The following is a 26,661-nucleotide window of genomic DNA, read 5'->3' as shown; positions in this document are numbered from 1 at the left end:
GTCACTAGCGTCTACTGTTAGCAAACAATCGGCATTCTTTGCTTGAAGTACATGAACATTAAAGGTGACAATTGTATGAGAATCTCACAAAATTTTGTTGACAATGAATCAAGTTGATAAAGAGGTAATGGTATCAGATTTTTCAAGAAAATTCCAGTTTCTTGTATTTGTTTAACAATGACACTAAAAGCTTTCAAATCCAGATTCCACCAATATTTAGGCCAATTGCTGTATTTAATTGACCTCTTGATGAGTTTTAACTTTTCTGATAATGCTTAAAACTGCAGCAATTCATTCTTCAAGAATTTCATATTTTTTAATGCATTTCAAAGTAATTATTAAATAGAGTGCTTTGGCCATCTTGGAAATGTTTGCCACAAAACTTGAGGAAGTCTCTTTCTTGCCTTTTGTTATTACAAAGCTATGCTTAATAAGACCACTTGTAGTGCAGCATTAAATTTTACATTGTCTAATGACTAGTTTGGTGGAGGAAAAACTAATCCATGAGTAAAAGTATAGCATTATTGTAGGATAAGTAAAGATTTAGGCAGTAATACAATGAGGAATATGATTAAGAATGACTGCCTGTTGTATAAAAGGATCATTAAAATCACTGATGAAATAACAATTGACTAATTCACCAATCAGTTGAGTGGCCATGGAATAATTGATACTATTATGTATAAATGAAATATTTCATTTCTATAGCCAACCAAAACAAGAAATATATTGAAGGCAATAAGGCTAATTGACAATGAAGAAAAATTATCTTCAATAAACACTCTACTTGGCCAAAATACTGAGATTCTAAGAGCAAACAATGCAGAAAGCAAGTAGGCTCAATTTCAATCTTTTAGAAATTATAAAGACCATATAATTTATAACTATGAACCCTTTCCCTTGGAAATACTAATTTAACAAGTTTTCTACCAGTCATGACAATACTAAGCTGTTTTGTCCTTAATCTAAATTTGTTAAGTATACTATCCAAGCTTCAACACTATTGATCAAGCAAAACTGCATGAAAATATTACTTGTTATTGTGTTTTAATATTTCTAATGTTAACGAGTTTCAGTAATCATCCTCTACTGTAAACGATAGATCTACTTTAATAACCTCAAAAACATTTACTCAGGGAATCATATGATAAATGAAATGTAGAAATGATAATAGCCTATCAGATACCATGAAAACGTATATATTCCAAATAAAAGTTTTTTTTTTAAATTCGAATTTCTCTAAAGCTAGCAAAAAAGTAAGTGGCATTTTACCACACAGATTAATCATATTAGCTCATATTCCAGAATATTCTCAATTAACTCAGTTCAAAATATTTATGAATATGAGAGCAATGCAAACTTCAACATAAATACCTGGGTACATACCCAAAATTTTCCAATCCTATCTACTACCTTTTTTTATTCATTTCCTGCATCATTTTAAGCCAAATAGATCTCTCCCACACTTTATTTCAAAGATTCTTAATTAAGACTTTAAAGTAACGAATTTTCACATGCACATACATAAATAGGAAATTCTGAAAAATTACAGCCCAGAGGTTCTAGGAAATTTCCAAGCAGAATTAGAGTCCAAAAAAACTACAGAAAATTTCAAATATAAATTATGTAAAAAGGAAAATTTGCAAACTACATAAGCCCACAAGAGGAATAAGTAATAGTATCATTTCAATAATTAACATTTTCAGAGACAAAATAATAAGCTTTGGTTCACACAGCTTCATAAACTTAGTGAACTCTCCTAGTTAAGCTAGATTTAACATATTTTTAGTTCTGTGTCCTGCCATGCATAAGAGTGATTGATAAGAAAAAAAAGGTCATTGCAATGGTCCTATTTCAAAATAAAATAGCAGTTAGGAACAGATGGAAATGGATGAGGGCATTTTCTTCTCATTACAGAGTTACAACCTTCACACTAGGTTCATAGATGCAAAGAGGAGAACCCTGATGATAAAGAAATAACTCTCAACCCATTGTAATCATATGAAACATATCATAGAAAGTAGTGTCGATACAAATTTATACCATTACGAAATAAGAACCAGGGAGGCAAAGATAGAGAAATATCTGATCAAACTTTTGATGCAATTTGAGATGGTGAAATGTGTTTGATCTATCAGTGAATGAGTCTCCTTGAACAATGTTTTAATGCCTTCCCCTCTTCTGTAACCTCCTCTTCTCCTCTTAAAAACCCAACTCACCTCTTAAAGTGGTCCCTCTTTATCTCCCTCTCTCCCTCTTTTTCTCCTCTTCATCCACTCCCATGTAACATCGTTTAACTCACTCCGAGAGCCTTCCCCACAACCACTCTGTTTACTGTCTTTCCCTGCTCACATTACCCCCTAATACATTCTTCGTTTTGCACAGAATTCACTTCCAGCCAATTGTCATTTATCAGCCAAGCAACAAAGCCCAGGAATGGCCTATAATCTCGTAATTTCTCTCACAAATACCTGCAGCATCTTCTATTTTCCTTATCACTATTAGACATCAAAATCAGATTCCTGGAAAAACTCTTTCAAACCTTTGCAGTTGTTTCAATCCTTTCAATTTCCATAGAGCTTTTCACACCCAAAAAGATACTTTTACCTCTCGCAAAAACATTCAATAAACTTTCCAAATTTTCTCATTCATTTCAAATATAAAAGACTCCCTAAAAATGGCCTTTCTCTGCTTAAACGCACACGGTCATCCCCCTCCTCTGACTTTTCACAATTAAAACCATAACATTTTCATTTAAAACCACTTTCCTCCATTTGATGATTGAATGCTGCTGATAACAGTCTCAAATTCTTCTTAAATTTGAGTTAGTAAGGCATTTAAGCTTAAAATTCTTAACCATTTCAATCCTTAACCACTGATACTTAATCCATTTGTCTTGTGAGCCATCATTTTCCATGAAAAAGTGTTCCTCAACCTTTTCCCATCACTTGCATTGTCTCCTCCATAAAATTATGGAACCATCCAGACTATTATTCTTTTTTTTCCGAACAAAAACCTTTACACTTTCATTCATTTCTTTTGAGAAGCGTTTTTTACCACGCCTCAACTGATTGAAACTGGAAGCCACCACACAAATGGTTAGAATATCATCGTATGTACATTTAAGTGTTACCATAGTAACTCTTTAACCACCATTTTCATTCCACAGCAGTTCTCACAAAATCCCACATAGCCCTGCCTACCTTATCCAAGAAATGGGGAATGCCAAACCACCTTTAATATGCCCAAAACGACGAACATTACAAAATAAAAAACTATATGTACTTTTTTGAAGCACCCTCCATTTCTTGTCAAATCTAAACCTTTCAAAACTCAAAGAAGCATCACGGATTAATATCCAAAGCACAAAACTCATCTATCATCAATCTCAGTAATATGTTCATCCTAACCCAATCCCCCCCCCTGTCCCCTAAAACTCCCAGCCCCTGTTTCAGAACTACACAAGCTGATTCCGAGGTATATGTAGTTATTTGGCTAGCTGAGGCATGTGGTGTCTCCCATCATCTACTCCAGGATGGTAGCAGGTGAGTGGTGTCCCCCCGACCTTCCACCATCCCCACCATTGGCTGACGAGTGCTGGGATGGTGCCGAGGCGATGGAGGTGGTCACGTGGTGACCCAACTGGTTGCCATGTGGGATTGCCGGTTCAGTATTCCTCCGCTTCATCTTGCTTTTCTTGAGCATTGTGGCCTGTGGTCGTGATTGCGTTGTGCGCGTTTGTTGTGATAGAGTGCGTGCCAGGAGGGGAGAAGGCAGAGAGGGAGAGAAGAAGGGAAGGAAGCAGGGAGGGAGGGGCAGAGAGAATGATGGATGTCCACAGAATCGGTCGAGGGCAGTTCAAGGTATTCAATGTTTGTTTGAGGTGATCATGGGGAAGGAGATGAATGCGGTATGATGGAATAAATAGGGTTGAGGAAAAAAAGAAAAGGGTTGAGACCATGTGGACGGATGAGAAAAGATTTGAGGTGGGTGGGGGTGTATTTATTTTTTTATATTGAGTCAAAAAAATACATTGTGCCATTGGTGTGGTTTTTCAAGTTGGGAGATGGTGAAAATGGCAACATTGGTTTTCATGTTATATAAAATGGTAAATTGGGACGAAAAGATGTAATAATGATTCACCGAGACAAAAAAAATTTTAACAGTGATTTTCAATTTTTGGGTTTGGAATTTTTTTGTGATTTCATGCACAAAAATGCAATGATGTTTATTGAGTAATTTTTAAATGGAAGGGTGACATTTTGATGTTAGAGAAATAATAAAAAAATACCAAAATTAATCAAGTATTTTGGAAATAGATTGAGTTACCAGTGAGTTGGTGCATGTAGGGTGATGTGTTAGATATATATTATGTGAGGAATGGTTGTGAATAACGAAGAGCAGGGAAACAGTATTTTGTGTTGGCAGGAGTAAGGATGTTGATGGACATAGGAAGTGGAGGAAATGCATGAGGTTCAGTGTGAAAAAAAGAAAGCAAAGTGAGAAATAAATACTACTCTGGCAATTGCAAATTTGATTGATCTAATTCATTCATCCATTAAAAATGTTTTTTTTACTCTATGGCACTCACTACATACATTACCCCTCAAACACAATTTCTTTCACTAGAGCTATTTCAGCTTGACTTTCATTTATTGTGCAAGTAATTGGACCTTCTCATTTCACGAAGTTACAAAGAGAATTATTTGGAGATTTTCGTCAGATTAGATAACATCCAAGAGCAAATTTGTTCAACATCATTTTGATTAATTATATTAAGATGATCTTAGAGTGTCTAAAATTTATTTTTAATAATTTTTCATGATTGATACTTATTATCATTACCAAAGAAATAATTAAATGTTCTTTGGATAGTTTCTTTTGTGTTGAACATAAAATATAACAGAGCCAGTAAATATTATGTCATGAAGTACCTTCACATGAAAATTCAAAAATATTTTCAATCAAGCTATTTACATTTTCTGGAAGCAGCAAACATAAAATACAGAAACCTACAAGTAAATTTACTAAAATGAAATATGATTTAGTACCATGAAAAGTATTTTAATAAGTGCCATGCATTTAACAGTACGTTTTCATTTGAAATCACTTTGAATATTCTTGCTTCTATTTTATTCCACCAAGATGGATTTGTCTTTTAAAATTGACAATTGTTTGAAATATTACTTCAAAGACCATAACATTTTTTGTTGCACTGCAGCCTCAAATGCTTTTTTTGTAAAACATTTGTGCAAACGCATTATAATTGTCATACTGACATTTTTATATATATACATAGAGGGATTAATGATTGAGGGTATGACCTTTTAATTAAAAGTTTTAATATAAAACAATAGTGGAAAAGTGGAAGTGCACATGATATCAGGAATATATTCATAACAGTGCAAATAATAAGTGCTTTTAGGCATTTGGAGGGTTTTGCTTAATGCTGGACTCTCCAGAACACTTGGATGCGAATATAACTGAAAAAAGTGTATGGATACATACTTCTAAAGGGCATGGAGAAAACTAAGTAAATTGTACTTACAAACCCTGTTGTACACACATATTGTATATGTCTAACAGTACCTATCTGCTGTCATGTGCAGCCCATATATCTCATTAAATACAACACATGACAAGTCTATCCTTAACCAAGATATCTGTCAGGTGACAAATTTTTATCTTGAGTAAGAAACATGTCTCTGTGTGTACCACAATGAGTCTTTCTAATATGCTCATTCCTATCTTTACCATAAAAACAAGTACACCCATTGAAAATTGAATTAAAGGTAAAAAATAACAGCAATAAGCATATGGGTAACATGAACAGCTACTCAATGGTACGGACTATATTGCCAGACATTAATACCATACATAACAAAACATTTATATATGAAGCAACCCGCATCAACTGGTATAAAGAAATATTTCTCTGAAGACAGTCGTGCTGTGCATTAAAGTTGCTATTTAAGGGCCTGGCATGAATTTTATATTCTACATTAACTTAAGAATGTTTAACACTTGAGATGAAGGGAAATGTTTACAGTATTATGCTTTAGCCCAAGGTTCATTTACCAAAAAGAATACATGGAACAATTCCTGGAGAAAAGTTTTTGGCAAAATGAGGAGATCCAGATACTTCTACACACATTTTTTTTCTCTGGATGCCTTTCCATTCCATTTTAAACACTCAAATAATTCACAAACATGTAGTGAAGTGGTAATGTTCTTAATATTTCAGATTATGAAACAGGAACAAGCTATTAACAATAATACTTCTCACATTATTGCAGTTCAGTTATGCTAAGGAAAACGTTCGGAGGCTTGAGAAACTAGTTAACAACCATTAGGCATGGTAGAAAAATGTCAAACTCAGATGGAAACTATTTCCAAAATTCACAAAAAAGTATACTATATTGCAGCATTGCAAAATAACATCCATACTTAATATTCTCATATAATGCATTGAAGCACCACACCATGCCAACAACTCTACCTCACTCTATCAGCAAAGTACTATTGATCTACATGCAGGCACAATATAAAGCATGATTGAAATATAGCAAAATTTTTTATTACTTTAAAAGAAATCGGAATGTATGTCAAAAAGTTAAAGCTAGGCACTTTTAAACATAACAGATAAGTTTACAGTACTTAAATTTAATTACTGTCATTTAATTCACTGCTTGGCGATTGCTCAAGTGCTCACTAAAGGCTGAACCGTAGCAATGCCTTACATGATGGCTACATGAATATCATGTAATTACTGCAAATGTGCTGAAACAATTAGCTACTCTGAAATGTTTTGTGCAAAGCCTCAACATATCAGTTTTAATTATTATCAATAAAATATACTTCACCTTGAGGGCAGATTTAAGCACAACCACATCACCAGGGCTCTGAACCCAAGGTTCACCGTCCACTTGCACGGGAATATCCGTATGCAAATGTATTTTTATATGTCCTCCCTGCGATGATAGAGAAAAAATTTTTAATATGTAATTTTAAAATTGCTGACTTGCACAGCTCCATATGACTGTGTCTGTTGCATGCCTCTACAACTGCTCTAATACGTATGTTCAACTCTTTTCCCCAATTATTTAATTCCTATATTGCTGCTTGAAAATTTTTATTAGGTATTCAGATGATGTCGCCAACATTGGCAGAAGAATTGATGGCCATCTAATCTATTTAATAAAACTAAATTAAAATGTTAAGCATTCATTACTTGAAACATCATACATATAATGCATTTCACATGGTAGCTGTGTGAAAAAGTTGTACTCAGTTTTTTTATTAAGTTAAATAAGTTAAAAGAACATCAATAAAAACAAATTCCAGACAACTCTCTTCTTTTACTAAGAACGTGATTCAATTTTGGAGGCTAATATTGGATTATTGTTTACCAGTGTCAGGGTCTAATTGGATGATGATATTACCCCATTGGGATCCCACTTTTTCTCAATTTTTGGGCAAAAACTCTTCATGTCTTATCTTTACTGCCTAAATTGGAACTGAAGGACCTATCAAACTGATAAGGTGATGAAGTAACTGTATTATATGAAGAAAGAAAGTCTATATTCAGGGAGGATGACAAAAAAAATTAGTCCATATTCTGAGCACAGTGATATTTGGAATCTGCAACGATATCTGCGGAATTTAGACTGATTACTATGCTACATCCCTTTTTTTAATATTATAAAAATATAGTTTCAACCTAGGAGCCAATCCTGATTGATTGAAGCAAATCACAAAGTTTTCATTTTAAATTAATCACACAACTATGAAAAATCATTTTCCATACTCAATTGCCCCAAAAAATACTTTTCCAGTCTATCACTGTTTGTAAAACAAACTAGCGAACTAGGACTATGGGATTCAATGCCTTGAAGACATCAAATTTTGCCATAAAATAAGCAGTTTTTTAATTTTCCTCTGCTCATGCTTATATATTATATGGTTACATATTATAACAATAAATCTTGATATGATAAAACATCTGCAAGTTCATAGATAACATTTGGTTTTCTGGAAATTATAAAGAATATTTTCTCATGTTTAAACAATCTGGGGCTAGCTTCATTATTAGATTTAGGATCAACAAATACACTGGTAAATGGAAACCAATGAAACCAAAACTCTTTGTGAATCTGAAATCAAAAACTATGTTGAAATCCATTTTTTTATAATGAAACATAGGAATTGGAAAAGTATAAAATTATTTTGTAGCTACAATACACAGAGATTCCTTGGAGTATTTAAAAAATGACACAGCAATAATTACAGATGAAAAACTTTACATTTTCCAGAAGTCCTATAATATTCACATATGCCTGAGAAACAACATTATCAATTTTCCATTAAAAAAGAGAGGTGCAATAAAACAATAAGCATCAAACAGCACTACTTCCATCAGATGAATAGAACTATAGTGTTTCAATGATTAAATTTACCCTATATTTTGCTCTACTTTTCCAGCATACTTTGCTCCTTTCATTCTGAATTGCTATGGAAAATTCAAGAGGGAGAGGAATGCAATGGCTGACCTCCATAAATGAAAGTCAAAAGATCAGACATTTAATTGTTCAAAAAGGAGAGGTTAATGTTTAAAAAAATATCTCTTCCCAAGGAGTAGATACCTGAGCTATTCGCATGGCAGAGCGAAGGCCAGACTGGATTTGACCTAAGTGAACCACTCCCGTGACACCAACAACTTCCAACATTCCATCCCAATGGTTTGGCTTAGAAAACTGATCTTCTTTCTCAGGGCCCCAAGGATTTGCACCAGATCCCCAACTGAAAAGGAGAAGTCATATGTGAATGAGAGAAGTCATTAATTTCACCAATTTAAAAGCACCAGTTATTACCATTGCCTGGATTTTTGATTTGAGGGGAATATTTTGCCATGGTGACCTCTGTGACATATGGCTATGAGTTGATTTCAAATATTTAACTAAATGAATACTAGAGTCAAAATAATTGAAATAGTCATAATAACAAAAATTATAGTAAAAAAAGAATGAATGAAAAGTAATAGAATTCTGAGACCCTGATACTTCATTTAAAATATACTGAGCGATAATGATATGAAAAGTATTACAGCTATGAGAATTTAAATAGAGTGATTAGTGACAAAAATAATGCCTATTGCCTTATCCCTTTAAAAATTATTTTTTCCTACATATCTTAGTGATTTATGGCAGTTCAGCTAAAATCTGGGGTCAGCTTCTATTCAGGCATATGGTAAGTAACCATAACAAAAAATCCCTGTGGATCTTTAAAAGTACTTTTATTGAGTTGTACTCAACCTGGATACAATAGCATATAATACTAACCTTAAAATGTTGAGGATGATGATTCCTTCCACTGGAGGAAGCTCGACATGGCGTCCATCAACCTCCAATCGAATTTGTCTGTGAAGGTCTTTACACATTTTGGGCCCAACCATCTTACGTAATCCCATTTTCACATACACTCCTTTGTTGTGGAGCCTGTTGCAATAGTATGTGAAAAAGGAACCATTTATCAGTAACAATAGAATAATTTTGAAAAATCAAGTCAATAGGAGGAAGAATCAACAAAATATAAACTAAAAAACTAATACATTGCAAATGACATATTAATATCATGTCGCCGGCCCCATTGGAAGTCAAGTTACATTCTCGCCTGCCAACCTAGGGGCCACTGGTTCGATTCCCACCTAAGTAGGTTTCCTTGCCGTAAGACTTAGTTGTTTGTAAGAGTATCAATTGTAATGAGTATCATTGTCAAAAGTCCAACGTAAAGACCAAAAAGTGCTGTTTTTAGATTAATTCTAGATAAAGTAAAATATAAACAAATGTCACAGATATGGAAATAATCCTTGATAAAACAGCTGTAAATCAGGGTAAAGATTTTCCTACCATTGTTTAAATTTCAGCAGTTTAACGATCACAAATGCCATTGGAACTATCATGCATTCTATCAAATAGTTTGTGAACAGTCATATAACTATTTGCTAGCATTGGCTAATCTTACTATTACATCAATGAAGAAGAATTATTTATAAAAACTATGTTAATAATCACAACTTTAGAGGAATATCTCAAAAAGATGCTTAAACCACACTCTGTTCTAACCTTCATTATTAATTCAGCATAAATTTTGCTGGGAATGTAAAGTTGAAAAGAAATCATACCATCTTTTAGAATTTTCAAATGCAGTGGGATAAATCAATCTGAAGCTACAAATTTTGGTATAAAAATTCTTCAATGCATTCATGAATGTCCATGGATTAATGTGTATGGAAAAAATTAAATTGTGTTCAGGAACATATATTGTCTTTGCAGAGAATTTTCACTAGTCTGATTGAAATATTTAAAGGGTATCTTATACATTTATGAAAATTTAGGAAAGAAGAATTCATGGCCTTACAAACTGTGTGGAAACATTTTCTATCATTCATGACTTCAATGGGCAGCCAGAGAAGAACAGGGCAATGAGAGGAAATACTCTGCAACAAAATGGCCAATGCAACAATTTCTAGAAGACCATGAGTATTGCCGCGACTTAATGTAATTATGAATATGAAGAGAAATCCATAACACTGAAAGATCTTTCTCCCTCTAATGATTACTGATCTCTTTTTGGGAAATATCAATAATGATCTTAACCTGATTTTCCTCTGCAGTACAGTTTATGATCAGAAATTATTTTACCGAAATGGAATGGTCATATATGTGAGACATTGTATAATTTTCAATTCTATGGCACAAAATTTGTAGAATACTCATAATATTTTTTAATCATTTTATTAAAAATGGTGACAATAAGGACCATGCATTGTAAAGATCTATGATTACAGCCCAGTAAGCTTTGATCTAATAAATATTAGTCTCAACATGTGATAAAACAGATGAAGTCTGCTTTCCTTAACTTTTTGAACAATGGAATTGGCTTTGAGGATTCCTTTAATATTTTCATTGCATATTTCATCCAAATTCACACATATATACATTTCATCAGAATGTAGTATGTTCTCATGGCATTTTTTGCAAACCAGTATTATGGGCCTAAAATAAACAAATTAAATAATAAGTTTGAAGAATATATTTAAGTTTCAGGTGACGTCTCACTTATGATGCTAGTTACTTTGTTATTATTCATTGGCATATTAATGGGAACACAATAAATCCTAGTAAGGTCAGGTGACTTGAACTTATTAAGGTTATAAAGGATTATGGTTGTCAAAATGTAAAGGAAACTATTTGAAGAGTTAGAAAGGGAAGATTTAAAATCAACAGACATTCAATGCTTAGAATGCAAAAGAATGTTTTATCCTGCAAAGCACTCTGCCAGGAGGATGAGAAATGTTAAGTTTTTGCAGCTCTTTTACAAAGTTGTTCAACTGAACAGAAATATCTATCCTAGAGTTCATTTTAGAGTGTCACACAAGATAGAGAAATGGAAGGAAGGGGTGGCACACATATGTGGTGTGAATATCACGTCAGTGAATGGTAACACACACTAGAGACAACAAGCTTCAGCTCATGATCATGAAGAAACTACATTTATACCAATTCTAGGTGTAAACCCCCAAGTGAAACCTTCATAAATAATGCTTGGGGAGTGGTTACCTAAGTATTTCATGGAAATGCTTACTAAGGCTCAATAAGATAACTAGCTGCTAGTAAAAATCTAGTGACATATGAAATATGACATGAAAATTTATTTGATTAATATTTGGTAATCAATCTTTTAAAGAAGGTTTTCCATCAATATGAACCCTTAAATTTTTTAGCTTTGCCAAAAAAACAATCTGAACTCATAATAAAATAAACCCTTCTTTGATTCTGCATACATTCCATCCAGCATGCCTATCCTTTTCCTCCCTTTATTTTCATGCCTAGCATTCTCTCCTCTATCAGGGACATCAAATAATCATGATGGACATCAACGTTAGATGTAATTAATTAATTTAAAAAAGCTATTACAGTTTGAGGAGGAGGAGAAAATAATAGTTTGAAAAAAATGCCATTCAATATATAATTGGTTTGTTAATATGACTTAATCTGATGAATACGCACTACAAATTCATTACCCCCAGTCAAAGAAAGGATAATGGCATGAATCTCACACCTACGCAAAGAGGTGGAAATGTATATGGAACCATTCATTGTGAAATGATGCTGTGATGACTTCATGCACCAGACTGACTCATATGAACTCCTTCCCTGACCTACTAGGTGTAGCAACCTTAAAAAGAAGATCTCTATGGCTTGCAGAGGCCTTGCAACCTTAATTTCCAGGTGATCCTTATAAGTTCCTCATTTTATTCCTCTTATACAATACAGTGTATCCAAGAATCTGCCTGAACCAAGAGTACTACCATTATATTTCTAAATGCTGTTACTTGCTCCAAAATATGCAGTAACATCAAACACAATGAATAATTTTAATGGTGGCAATTGACTATAACATAGACAACCAACTATGATAATTACAAATTACAATCTTGTTAATTTACAAGTACATATTCTGTATTTTTGATGAAGAAAAATGATATTTCATTGAATTTTATGGGTAAAATTACTAATATGGACTAAGTGTCAGAAAAGTAACATAGAACCTTAGTTGATGGGAATCGATGAGGTTGAAGGTAAAGCATTTCTACCAAAACCTAGGCAAAATAATAGAACTACAACTATGAGATTATAGTATCATTACATTTTCCTTGAATACATTTCTAATGCCAAATTTTAGGATGAGAGTTCATCACATCATTTTGGGACTTTGAAATGATATTCTCATGAAATAAAATGCCAAAAATAAAAGTGGAAGAGTTTCAATTTGAAATAAATAAAATACCTTTATGACAGATTAGCATCCAGGGAAAAAGCAGCTCTACTAAATGGCATGATCTCGTATAATAACCATATATGTACTAAATTTAGCCTTAAACTAACACTAAGAAAGCTCCCACTTCATACATCTTGTTTCTTGATTGTTTTAGGCTTTATTTTAATGCATGTACACATTTGCACCCTCTACTAGTAATATGGTGTAAATTTAACAAAGGAACATTAAAAGATTTCATGTTTAAAATATTTAATGCATAATATGTAATTGGTTACCTTTTAGTCTATTTGTAGTGTGTTTATTTGAATGATTTGTTCACCCTTTACATTAATTAGTTAGGAGGAGTTGTATAAGCAATAACTAAAAAAATACTGACCTGCTGTTGAATTTATTGGGATTTTCCTCTCTGGCATTATGAAAGTCAAGACAAAGATCAGCATCAATCCCAATACCAAAGTAATTGTTCATGACAAAGATCTGTGTGTTGTCCTCACTCGTAGAGCCAGCTGCAAAGCAAATATTACATAAATACCAAAATATTGGCTAGGTCAAAGCAAGTGAACTATAATAAAAAAATATTTCATGCACCCATAATGCATACAGGATCCCTTCACCATTTCTTTCACAAAGGTTACCATTAAATTAACTTTTGGCAAGTAGATGTGCAAATACCAGCAATTTTAGATGATACAAATTTAAAACACCAACAGATTAAAGTTTATGCTTTTTATTAAAATATGAAGTTATAACAAAATTCTATAGTTAAATATTGGCTTCCTTTAATACCTATTTTCTTAGTTATTACTCTGTAAAACATCTATATGGCCATTCCTTATACCTTGCCAAGAATAATTAAAATATTCATTTAAAATTTTATGTGCCCACAAAAAATAAAATCAATAACTGGTTTCCAGTATGGCACTGTTTTCCAACCTCAACTCTTCAAATATTTGAATCCCCCTCTAACACACTAGCTAACCAAGATCTAATAAAGTATAATATCATTAGTGGCTTTAAATAAAAAAGAAAGCGAGGTAACATTGTTTTAAAATGGAATTTATTCAATGAATAGCAATTTTCACTTCAACGGTTATTCTTTGCACACTGATGATAAGGTCAAGAAGGCAATATTATTTTCTCATTGTCCCAAAATATTAAAATCTCCCCATACCATACCTTAAAATCACCCCATTTCCATAACATTACATCATGGAATATTCAATCTTTAATTTCAGTTTACAGATGAATTTAAATATAAGGATTCTTTTACAAAAGGGAATCTTTATAAAACATAGGCTCAACTTGTTTCCTATTTTTAGTTGACAACATTACAGGGCAAGCATATCTCAGTTTAGTAGATCTCTTCCCTAATGGCTGCCAACATTCTATTTATTGCAATTAAACTTTTTATTTTTCCTCATATCTTAATCCCATTTTATGGATTTCCATTTCAATGCAAGCATCCCACTGCTGATTGCTCTTCTTTCTCACAACCCTCTGGGATTCCCACTCACCTGTGGAATTAGCCAGTTGTTGCTGTTGTGTCCCACTGGTTCCTGACCCTCCACCAGCCCCCGCTGCACCAGCCCCTGTTTTGTCCTCACCAGATGATGATGACGAGGATGCCTTGTCCTCAGGGTGAAAGACCACTGTCCACCGGTCCAGCCGGATTTCTTCTGCATCAATCACATCTCGCAGGAGATTAAGTGGATCTTCACCTCCAGTGTAACCAGGACCCCAGCGCAAAACTCTTGCAAGATCATTTCCTAAAAAATTCACACACTTGTTTTTTCTTGCACAGCATTCACGTCATCCTCAGGATGGACTTCATTTGATAAGATGAATACCAATTTTGAGCATGCCACATAATTTGCAGTATTAACACTTTGTTAAGTCACTAAACATTAAATTTGAGATGAGTAAGGCACTAATAAATGGAAAATATGAAATTAATTTTTCTTAAAATTTTTATAGCATTTTAAAGACAAACTTTTTGCTTTATATTTATTAATATCACTAATTTATGCATTTCACATAATCTTTACTTCTATGTGATTCATGGAAATATGTAATAAGTTTGCACAAGAGATCATCCATTCAGGCTTCCGTATGTTACATATAGTGGAACAATTTCAATGAATTAGATTAAATACATAATTTGATAACCACAATCAGTAACTAGAATTCAAATATTTCATTCATCAATTTGTAGCTATCTCTATATTTTGAAATCAATAAAAGCCATGTATCTGATTGCTAAGTGTTATTAATACATTCCTTATGACTCTTTCTTTGGTTGATATGATTTAAATTCTTCATCACTAATCTAAATATAATAATGGAAAGTTGAGGAGGTAGATTGATTGAGAATAAAATATAAAAAATAATGATAAGACCATTGTAATTGGCTGAGTGCTTTCTTCAAGGGTTAATGTGAGTAATTTGGCAGTGCTGCCTTACATGCACTGTTTCCTAGCCTCAATTCCTTCAGTTATCCCCTGACATGCATACTTCTCTCTCCTTGATGTCCTACTTTGTGCAGGCTAGTGTCACCTATTTTTGTGATGCATATACCATCTCCCAGTCCTTATCTGGAACATTCTTGATTACCTCTACCATCTGAACTTTTGGGAGCTAGTTTAGGGTAATTAATACAACAACACCAGAGAAAAAATGATCATCACAGTTGATAAGCAAGCTTATGAGAACATTGCATTTGTTGTGAGAACCCTGCTAATGCTCCTAAAGCTGTCATAATACTGACACAAGAATAGCACAATAAGTTTCATAGTTGTAGCCAGTCCTAAGAAGCCTGCTCACTGCCCTTTCCTTAAGTTTGCATCATTCTGTATTTCAGACACTCTTTCACATGCACTGCTTCTCAGGGTTGAAAGTATGGTACGTGGATCTTCAAAATGATTCTCCTCAAATCTGAACTTCCTCTCTCCTTTTTCCTGATCTATTTCTTTCTTCAGTGACCAATGGATCTGAAAATCCAACCTTCCCACTCTTTGCTTTCCCTTTGGCTCCTGTCATTCCTATCAATGCTCTTTCTTCCCTCTCCTCAATCCATTTTTGGCCATCTCTGCTTTATGAGGAGATAGTCTCTATCCTTTGCAGTGAAGCCTGGGGACTCCATGATGTCAAGATGGTGCTTCCCTACATGTTAGGGTTTCATGAGTGGCCTCAACTACCTTAGATTCCTCTCCTCCTTTTATCACCCTGATCCTCCGTAATCTTCAGCACCCCTGCCCATAAGCATCCTTTCTGTTTAGAATACTTTTTGAACTAATTTTCTTAGGAGCATGCTGCGATATAACTTAAGATGCACATTTTTGAACAATCATCTAAGTTTTCAAACTCTGTTAGGCATTTCCTGGATTGAAAAGAATATTTTCAAACATTTTACCAACAGCTTCAAAAATTTTACATTTCTCTTTTCTCCCATATATTACGATAAATTTAAAAGCATTATTTTCATATTCATTCAGCATTTTTAGACTTTGTATATATTTTAACTATCAATGAGTTTTCTCCAAACTGTGACAATTTTTAAAAAGATATTTCAATATCACATGCAGTAGCATACACTGGAGAGTGATTAGACTCTCAGGAATATATTGTACACTCTTGCGGTGGTGCTGGTAAATGGGATAACATAATATATTAGCAGAAAGTTAACTGGTAACATTTTAATGCCATTTAGCAATGAAGATTATAAAAAGCACTTGAAGTTGTTCTCAGATATTTTGTCCAAGAAGTTTATTTCCATTTGGTTCTAAATTGTAATGATTTTTCCATTAAATGTAGTAATTAATCTATATTGTGACATAAGAACAGAATCATGTACTTAAAGCATTATTTATTACCATGACAAGGGACTTGCAGGGACTTACCTTAAATGTGCTAAAAAAGAAATTAAATGTATACCTATTCAATAATCATTCTGATTAATGTAAAGTATTTGTATACATAACCATGTCATACAGATTTTGTTATTAATCCTAACTCTTGCTGTGGACTATTTTTACACTAATTATATAAACATTATCATAATATGTAAATGCCAGATACAGAGTATTACACTTCCATAATCCACTATATATCTATGTTATTTTAAATTACATAGACTTAATTAATGAAATACAATACAAATGTATAAAATACAGAATAAATGCAGGAAATAATATTTTAAAAGGTTAGATACATCAAATCACATTCTTTCTAATAGCACTTCAAAAAAAGGTCTTCCTTTGCACCTCTCATTTGAGCAATGTATGAGATAGAATTAAGAAAAACTTCCTTTATCATTGAATTTGTTAAGTCATAAAACTACTAATACCAATAAAATATATTTGTTTGAAGGTACTCCAAGAATAGTTTAGCATGCAAAAAAAGAACCAACATACCTGTCCCTAGAGGAACTATAGCACAAGGAGGTGATGAACATTCACTATCTTGCCCCACATTGTCCAAACACTGTAAAACCCAACCTATTGTCCCATCACCACCACACACTAAAATTCGGTAGTCTTTGATGTGACGGAAAACATACAACCTATAAAAATTAATTTCAATAAGAATTACCATTTTTTTCTCAATACAGGTTTTCAATCTTTTTATATTAAAATTAGAAGCAGTAACTTTCTTAATGTCTAACTAAATGCTACAAAAAAGTAGGTACATCTAGGCATCAAATAGGTACATCAAATGTATATGCTGATTCTCAGTTGATTACAATAATGCCAGAGAAATAGTGTGAACCAAATGTGCATGAATTAAAATTTTCCACATCACAATTAAGGGCGCTCTAAAATTAAATATCATAACATCAGGTTAGAAAAAGCAAAGGCTTACCCAGGCAGTGGACCTCCATTGTCCAGATCAAAAACTTGGTACGGGTTTAACAATTTCCTGAAGCTAGATATCAACTCCAGCCCTTGACATCCACCTGATTTGACATTAACAAACACTAATAAAGGTTGAACACCTGGAGGAACCATACTTGGCTCAATGTTAGGCAACAGCATCACTGAAAAAGAAGAAATTGGGTAAGTACACCAAAAATTTGAATAAATGTGAATTAATTCTGATGTGATATAATGTAATAACTTTCAAATGATAATACCTATATGCTGCAATATTTCACACCAATGAACAACTTACCAAGCAAATGCTTATCTTCAAAGCGAGATTCTCTAAGTATATATAAAGCTCTTACAGCTTTACTGGAATCTTCATAGGTAATTACCATTGAACCATATTCATAATAAATTGGTCCAATAGAAGAAAACTTATTTTCTGCAAAAGAGAAGACATTGAAATACCAACTTGTATGGATCAACTCTAACCATATTGATGGGAACTATGAAACGAATATATCATGGCTTTATATTCATAAGGAAATTGTTCGTGAGCATCAGAAACTTCTTAGAATGCAAAAAAACAGAGCCCTCACCTCTTCCTAAGAAGTCCGTGAGAAGGTTCTCATAATTTCGCTGTGATAGATTGGGAGGTAAGTTGCCAACAAATAACGCCAAATTTGGACCATGAGGGTCCTGCCTCTGCTGAAGGTAAAAGCGCATTAATTCCATTTGCCGTATGGAATCCCGTCCAGTACGTTTAACCCGTTCCCATGGCCGCTCATCAGATGCAAGCACTCTTTCTGTCACAGCTGTTGAATAACAAAGAAACAAATGTTACCTTAACATTCATAGGCATTCATATAAATTATACATTTGAGGTTCCTTCTCAATAAAATCTAGAAAGGTTATATCATGTTACAGAATGTTGAGAGATAATGGGATGTTGAGGGACATAATAGAAGAGAGCATGTTAGTCAAGCAGGGTAGAAGAAGGGAGAGGATTGATTTTCAAATGATTAATTCCTAGGGACCACACGAAGCCTACCTTTCATTAGAAGATTAGCACAGTTGAACAAACATAATGTGATATGTAATGAGCAATTGATTTGATTTTGCTAGCGATAAATATTTAATGTTCACATATCTACAGAATAAAAAATGCCCTTCAGGCCTCTTAATTAACTTTATTTTTATTCAAAATTCTAATTTTGATAAAAAAAATCTATCATCACTTTGGCATACACCAAGAAGATTAACATGGCAACAAAATCAAAGTAGCCAGAGATTTTGAAAATAAAGCACAGGTTGTGGTGGTGCCACAACTAAGACCAATTGAAAACCTGATAAAATTTACATCCACTGCTAGCCAAGGGAAAGAGATTGCACTATAAATGTGCCTTGAATAATTTACAAGAATTAATAAGATTCTATTTTACAAAATCAGACACATCACACTTTTAAATATAATACAAGCATAATAAACGCTAATTTATATTTTCTTTGTCAGACTCTCTGGTTTCATCAGAATGATGTTAATGGAAGGACAAATGGAGGCAATACATATAATGAATCTTAATTGGTTAGGTAAATAAAATCTTCCCAAAAATATATCCAAACAGATCTCTTCTTATTCCAGCCTTTGTTAATAGATTTGAATTGAAATAAATAATCTGAATTTCAATATTAAATAAATGTAGCAAATATTTACGTATTTCAGGAAAATTAAAAAAAAAAAATACATTACCTCCACGATCCAACAGAATTTCACTTAAGCGATAGTCTTCTGCTGGTGCTGCTTCCAAACTTGGTGCCAATCCAAACTGAACAAGGGCATCCTTTATGACATCCACTGCAGTCGAATTCCCATCCACTTTGACCCTGGGGAGTCTTGCCTGCTGCTCAGGGTTGAGCTGCAGTTTCCCTGGATACACATTTACCTCACCACTCTCAATTTCGGAGTCCCTGGAGAAGTGATTAAATTTTTTAGCCAGTGCATGATTTTCAAAGCATTTGTGCCATTTTCATTCCTTTTGAATGTAAATCAACATATTTTACCATATTAACTTGTATGAGGACTGTCAAATAAAGACTGATCATGCAATGTTTATTTGCACAATTTACTGTGCATAAATTTAAGTTTGCATCATAATATTAGCTTAATTTTTAATATGTGTTACAAAGTTTCAATGATTTGATTCTAGTATTATGACAGTGGAAGCCATTGCAAGTTGAAGCATGTCTGTTTCCTTACAGAATGAAGGTCATGCTCAGTGCTGCATTGAAAGTTTGCTTTTGCTTGAACATATCAACAACTGAAACCATGTTACAGGAAACTTATGGAGAGTTTGTCCTTCCCTGAAGCACAGCTATAAGATGGTTCTAAATATTTAATAAGGGGAGGGAAAGACAACCAATTGCAATGGAAGGTGGACCTGAAACTCCATTGACTCCACAGCTGTCATTAAGAGAGATGATAATCAAATATAACATTGAAAGCAATCTCAGATTTTCCATTAAGTTTCCACAAAATGTTAGCAACGGAAAAACTGTGAAAGAGGCATGACTGTGCACAGTAGGTTCTGAGATGCTTGTGCCTGAACAACAACGTTGATGTTACAGAAAGATTGGGAGTATTTTAAAGGTTATCACTATAGATGAAACTTGATTATATTATTTTAATCCAGAGCGAACAGTAAGGCTCAGCATGAAAATCTCTTGTGCCACCAACAACAAAAATGCCAAAGCAGTAATGCACGAGTATATTGGTAAATTTATCATCATATCATATTTTGATTTTCAAGGAATGGTGCATCAACATGTCATACCAGCACATACCACTGTAAATTGAACAGCTCACCCCATAGGGATGTATTGAAAACTCTCCAAGGCCATATCAATTGCATAAGTCCAACTTTTAAAGTGAAAGGCTGGATGCTTCACCATTATAATACACAACAGCACACTGCAAATATTGTTGCCTAATATCTCACAAAAATCAATGTTAAATGAGTTCCTCATCATTTATAAAGTCCAGAACTATCCTTGCATGACATTTCTGTTCAATGCAGTGATTAAACAACTTCACAGATAGTATTTTTCATAATCAGAAGCAGACATAAGCAAATTGAGCATGTTTCAACTTGCAATGGCTGCCACTTAAGGCAATATTGAATTCAAATCAATTAAACTTGTACCACATATAAATTACACATTTAGCTAACATTATAGCATAAAATAGCATTTAGCAAATTGAATTATGCAATTTAAAAAAATTATGTTGCTCTGAACTGAAAAACTCATATTATATCACTATATTTCATAGATTATTATACTTTATGAGGAATCTGATAGGCTAGCAGAAAGATAGCGTAGCTAATGGCCAGAGTTGTAGGGTCCAATTCTCAGGGATGCCCTTGGGCACATTTAGCTTCACCCAAAATGTGTGATTTTTCAGGTACCATATCTTCCTCAGAAACTATAGGTGTCACAGGAAAAGGAGCTGCCCCCCCTACCCTGATGTGTGAATTTCACACACCATTAGACTTAGTACTAGGTGAGCTCTACTCTCATCTATCAAACCTAGCTTCAGGCAGTTAACTTTAGTGGTGGAGGGTATTACTTAATAATTAAAATGAAAATCAGATTATAAAGAGCCTCAATGAGTGGTGCACAACTTGCGGCCTACATATTAATGAGACATACATAGTAATTATAATAATAATGTGGCATACATAGTAATGGGCCACATTTGGCCCATTACTGCTCCATGAAAGGCAAAGATTGATGAGAAAACACTCTGACATGATAATTGAATTTACTATGCACTAATCAATCATGTCAATATCTGAGGTTATTCACTAAAATTTTGACATACAAACAATATAGCTTTTGTTCCTTATGAAATATAGCTATGAAGAGTAATTTGTCATATTTAATTTTTCATGGTTAAAGCTACAATAGTCATACTATTCAAATGACATTAAATGACCTTAATCAGTTCAGATGCAATGATTTTGAAATAAATTTAATTAATTAAAATAAAGAGATTGAAATGAAGTTTGGAATATATTTCTATTTATTTGAGTTCTAGAATAACTTAGAATGGTGGCTGGATGCAAGTCATACAGCACTATTCATTCTTTTCAAGAGGAAGTTCTAGCTGAAAACAGAAATAATAATATATGCATATTTTCCTTTTAATCAATTGCAGGATTCCCATCAAAGAGATCATGAATACTTTCCCTAAACCCACACAAGTAACCAAATTCAACAATTGTACTTACTTAAACCGAAGGAAGAGAGCAGGCCTCTTGCCCTCCTTTCGAATAACACTTTGCAGTGGAAGAGGGTCAGAGAGCACAGTTTCGTCTGGGGAATAGGCATCCGTAAGGTAAAAGTTGGCTGTAAAGAAGAAAAATATCAATAAGATTCTTCATTCTGCTAAAAAGTTCAACCACTAAATTTTGATCTTCGGTATCTTTCCTATAAATACAATTGCATAATGACATGGGCATATTGGTTTGCATAAAACTTACTTAGCAATCACTCGACTGTTAATTTTAATTAATAATGACAGATGAATATTTTTTTGGCCGCTCTGAGCCAGCTGCTAAAACAAATTTTAAAACTTTAAACTTGATTTTTTGATTAAATAAAATAAATTCAATAGCAATAAATCCATTTGCGGTGATTTGTTCATACTTAGAATATTTTGAAAAAGGATAACCTCCAATTTAGTCGGAGGGTTTATAATGGGTTGAGCTTCACCAATTCAATTTGAATGTGGTTTAAATTTATACAAGTCCCTGAATAAAAATATGAGTAATGAACATTTAAAGGTCATGAATGTGATTTTAAAGTTATTGATTAACTCTTCTGTGCAACCTCGGTACCACGTAAAATACAAGCCTTAAATTTTTTGAGCAAATAATTTTACTTAATCAAATACTGACATAAGACTACTTTAACAAGGGAGTTTTTCTTGGAAGGGGTCATAAGTTTTTAACATTCAGAAGGACAATATATGACAGCAAAATTCCCTATTCCGAATGAGAAACACAAAACTGAAATGGCAGTAAGTTGCACTGACTAAAAAGCAAGACTTAGAGTGCAAGCTCACAATACTTCATCCAAGCACCATCCTGGCTGTTTAAAAACTAAAACTGGGAGCAGCAAGTCCTTGATACCACAGTGGTTTATGTCAATTTCAAAATTCATCATGTCTTTAATGAAATGAGGAATCTGAGTTTTTTCTGGAATTCCTGATATTTTATATGAAATAGATATTCCAAATATCAAAAATACCTTTTATTCAGGTAACACCATTTTCATTATTTAATTAAAAATCTATTTATATTTTTTGCTAAATATATCTTAATAATGGTAGACCATCATTTAATTTCTTCCACAGGGTCACAAAAACAGCGAGGAGAACTTCATGAGTGCTTCCTCCAGCTGGATGATCAATGGTCTCTTACAGTAGCTGGAGAGGGAACGGGGTGGTACTTGAGTGAAAAAGTAAATAGGGTACTTCTCTCTTTTCCAAGTCACATAATCCATGACCACAGGTATTATTTATCCATGGTCACACCTTAAACATAATTAAAAGACATTTCCATCCATAATTATTTGAATACATACAGCAAACAAGGAAGAGCCTTGTCACAGCAGTTACATATATATAAAGGGTAATGTTAGAAAGTTGGGTTGGTTGATATATATATATATATATATATATATATATATTCCTTTTAATGGAAATTCAACCTCTAGGTAGGTTCTATATAATATCAACTTACTTGGGTCTTTTGTTATGTGGAAGGCCCTCAGGGCTGTACACAAAAGCTGCTCAGTGGATGTTAGCCTTGGAATGGTTACAGGGCGGAAAATCCTTCTCCTCATCGAGTTATTCCCATCATATACTTTAACCACTTCTACAAAGAAATATCAAAATTCAACATTTCACTGTGGTTGTTTAACTATTTTTGTACCACATATAATTGAATCCTTTGTACTGCATGGCTCTAATACAAGTATGCTTAAGGAAGGGTGGAAATTTCATAACTGCAGGTGAATGCAAAATTTACAAAAGATGCATAGATCACCTCTCATATCAAGTAGTTCTGGTTGAACTAAGATTATCTAATTTTAAGTAGCTAATGACAGAGGAAAAGGCAAAACATTTTTCCTTAGTGATGTAAAAGAGAATATGTTTGCATGTTCCATTTAAATCACGCGATTACTATAATTTACAAAATAATAGCTAGAGGAATGTGATATTGTATTTTATCTGGGATTCATACATATATGCTATTTAACATTATGGGATTTTGAATGCGACTCATTCCTCATTTTAATGTTAACCCTAACACCCATCCCATACATAATGCCACTGGTAGACAGAACTACAATGAATATTTGACTCTTGTTTAGGTTTGAAGAAATTCAATGATATTAAGTATAACAATATAGCAGATCTTTGAAAAGTAGTCTTCAAAGACTTGAGCATAATAACTGATATTGAATAGGGATCGGTTAATTCAGTTCTTTAGTTCCTGGTTCCACAAGCTTTTAAGACTAGATCTGAAACAAGCATGAAAATTAAAAAAATTATTTCTGGAACTGGTATGATAATAAATTAGGTTATATTCATGCAATTATACCTTGTACAATACTTTAATCCCCATCACAGAGAAATAAAGATCCCTTGAAAGACTTTTTGGTTGAAATTGACACTATTTTTCCTTTGCACAAATAATAGACTCATTAAGCTGTGCTGTTCCAAAAAAAGCTTATCTTGAAAAGCTTATGTAAGTATCTGGAATTGGAGTACACAGCTTCTGTAAAAATATATCCACCCAAAAGCCAATCATACATAATTTTTCACTTCATTCACCCCTGTCATGAAGACACATATTAACATTGTATGTGTTTAACAAGTAAAAAGATCTTACAGGCAGCACATGAATAATTTGGAATCAGAGGAGGTGGTTCCTGAAAAATTATGCACAAAAGCCAATTACACTCACATAGTTTTGTTTATCTCATGCATGATAGAGTTCTATATGACTGTTACATTGAAAGTGCTGAAAACAATGTGCAATAGCCTTTCATAATTGCATGATTTCATCTACTCTTCATTCCGGTGGGTCAATTATTTCATCCCATCATTTTTAGGAACAGGTAAATACACCCTCAATAGAGATCCAGAGTTGGTTTAAAGGTTAAAAAGTTCAAACTCAAGAAACCTCATATGACAAATAGCTATGGGAAAATCTTGTTTCCTGCAGTACAGGCTACCTGATATTGTTTTGTAATGTATTACATGTGCAGCACTTTACATATATCAGTATCTCTTAAGGTTCATCAGATATAATCTTTACAAGCCAGGTAATCCGGGTAGCATTGATAAAAAATGACTTGTTCTTAATCATAACCAAAAATTATATTCTACAGCCAGCAAAAAAAACACCATAATGCAATGCACAATGCCTACATTTTTGTGGAGGGTGGATTAACTGGTATTTTCATTATTCATGATGATTATTTCCATTTTATTTGAGATAGTCAAGGAGCATCCTAGTTGATTCTATGGTACTTATGCTTCTTTGAGTCACAAAATGTAATCTGTAATACAGACATGTGGTCCACATTTGTTCATGATTATTCAGAACCTATTGAAGTTTCAAGTTTTACTAAATATTTTTATAAACATGAGAAGTAATAATACTGCTCCTTTTATGTCATAGTTATATTAATGGCTTCTTACGAGCTTAAGAAATGCTATGCACAAGGCACTACACATATTATATTGGATAAAGGATTTACATGTAGAATGATATATAGCTATGTAAATTATACAATACTTAACTTTATTCAAATATGACATTTGTTGCAATCCTCAAACAGTAAAACTCATTCATTTCAGTTTATCAAAACAGAAAAAAACTGATTTTAAGAGTTTTTATCCTGATATTTGTTTGCACTAGAAAAAATTTGCTATTCATCAAGAAATTTTCAGAAACTACTTTTCATCTATATTCTTATGCTTGCTTGAAAAAAGTGCTATAAAATGCAGAAAGCTGTTATCTTCAATAGACTATATAAAGATAAATGCTTCCTACAATGCACATGAACCAATAAATTATCCATAATGTTGTCTTAGTTTTGAAACTTAAATAATTATATCGATTGCATTTAAAACTTTCAATATACAGTGTGAAACTTCACATGAACTGTACATATAACTTCTAATAAGGTGATCAATTCTTTGAAGGTGGCCAATCTATTGCTTACTTCTGCAACTGTCAATAGCTTGATACCAATTCACTTAAAATAACCAGTGGAACTAAAACCAGGAGCCAAATTGAAGAGAACCAAATTCGTGCTGAAACCAAAAAATGTGGAAATGATCCCTCTCTAAAAACAGTAAAAAATATTCAACAGATTTTATTCTAATTTTGGATTATTTGCTGTCAAATGTTACCAGTCACTAGAGCCCTAAAAATTACAGATGAATAACGAAGAGGACATTTGGATATTATTTTATATCCTTATAAGCAGGATAAAAGTGATATGTACTTTGGAAAACTTCTGATGGAACAACTACATATTAAGATCCAACAAGATTAAGATACAACAATTAAGATCCAACCTCCATAACTATTCCACAAGAGGTAAATCGAATCTAAATACTACTTATTGTAGATTGTCATCAACTTACAACACATTTCACAATATGAACATACGACTGTGTAACTATCTGCCTACTCAGTTGAAATCAGATGGTATCCAGAGTTTCAAGAATAGGGTATATACCTGGTTACTTGCTCACCCACTTTACTCATTGGATGAATTCTTTTGTGACAATCTTCATCACATTTAAGAAAGTATGTTTATATGTTAAATAATACTTATATTGACGACATTTAATATGGTTGTACCATTTTTAAAATGA

At 33.1% G+C, this 26,661-nt stretch overlaps 1 protein-coding gene across 1 annotated transcript in view; it reads right to left on the bottom strand.

The window, feature by feature from the left end:
• The window catches only part of LOC139696854 (diacylglycerol kinase theta-like), a 216,056-nt gene that overhangs the window by 8,332 nt on the left and 181,063 nt on the right, over positions 1-26,661 (bottom strand). The window contains exons 8-19 of the mRNA XM_071595734.1: positions 23,504-23,638; positions 21,989-22,106; positions 19,450-19,667; positions 18,299-18,514; positions 18,007-18,141; positions 17,698-17,872; positions 17,250-17,398; positions 14,355-14,606; positions 13,217-13,346; positions 9,339-9,494; positions 8,643-8,799; positions 6,864-6,971 (exon numbers count right to left, since the gene is read on the bottom strand). Of these exons, the coding sequence (XP_071451835.1) occupies positions 6,864-6,971; positions 8,643-8,799; positions 9,339-9,494; positions 13,217-13,346; positions 14,355-14,606; positions 17,250-17,398; positions 17,698-17,872; positions 18,007-18,141; positions 18,299-18,514; positions 19,450-19,667; positions 21,989-22,106; positions 23,504-23,638 (1,949 nt within the window). The remainder of the gene's footprint in view (positions 1-6,863; positions 6,972-8,642; positions 8,800-9,338; positions 9,495-13,216; positions 13,347-14,354; positions 14,607-17,249; positions 17,399-17,697; positions 17,873-18,006; positions 18,142-18,298; positions 18,515-19,449; positions 19,668-21,988; positions 22,107-23,503; positions 23,639-26,661) is intronic.

The sequence above is a fragment of the Hetaerina americana genome, unplaced genomic scaffold, assembly GCF_022747635.1.
Source record: "Hetaerina americana unplaced genomic scaffold, ioHetAmer1.1.p SCAF_7, whole genome shotgun sequence".
NCBI lineage: Eukaryota > Metazoa > Arthropoda > Insecta > Odonata > Calopterygidae > Hetaerina > Hetaerina americana.
This window is presented reverse-complemented; position numbering and strand designations above follow the sequence as displayed.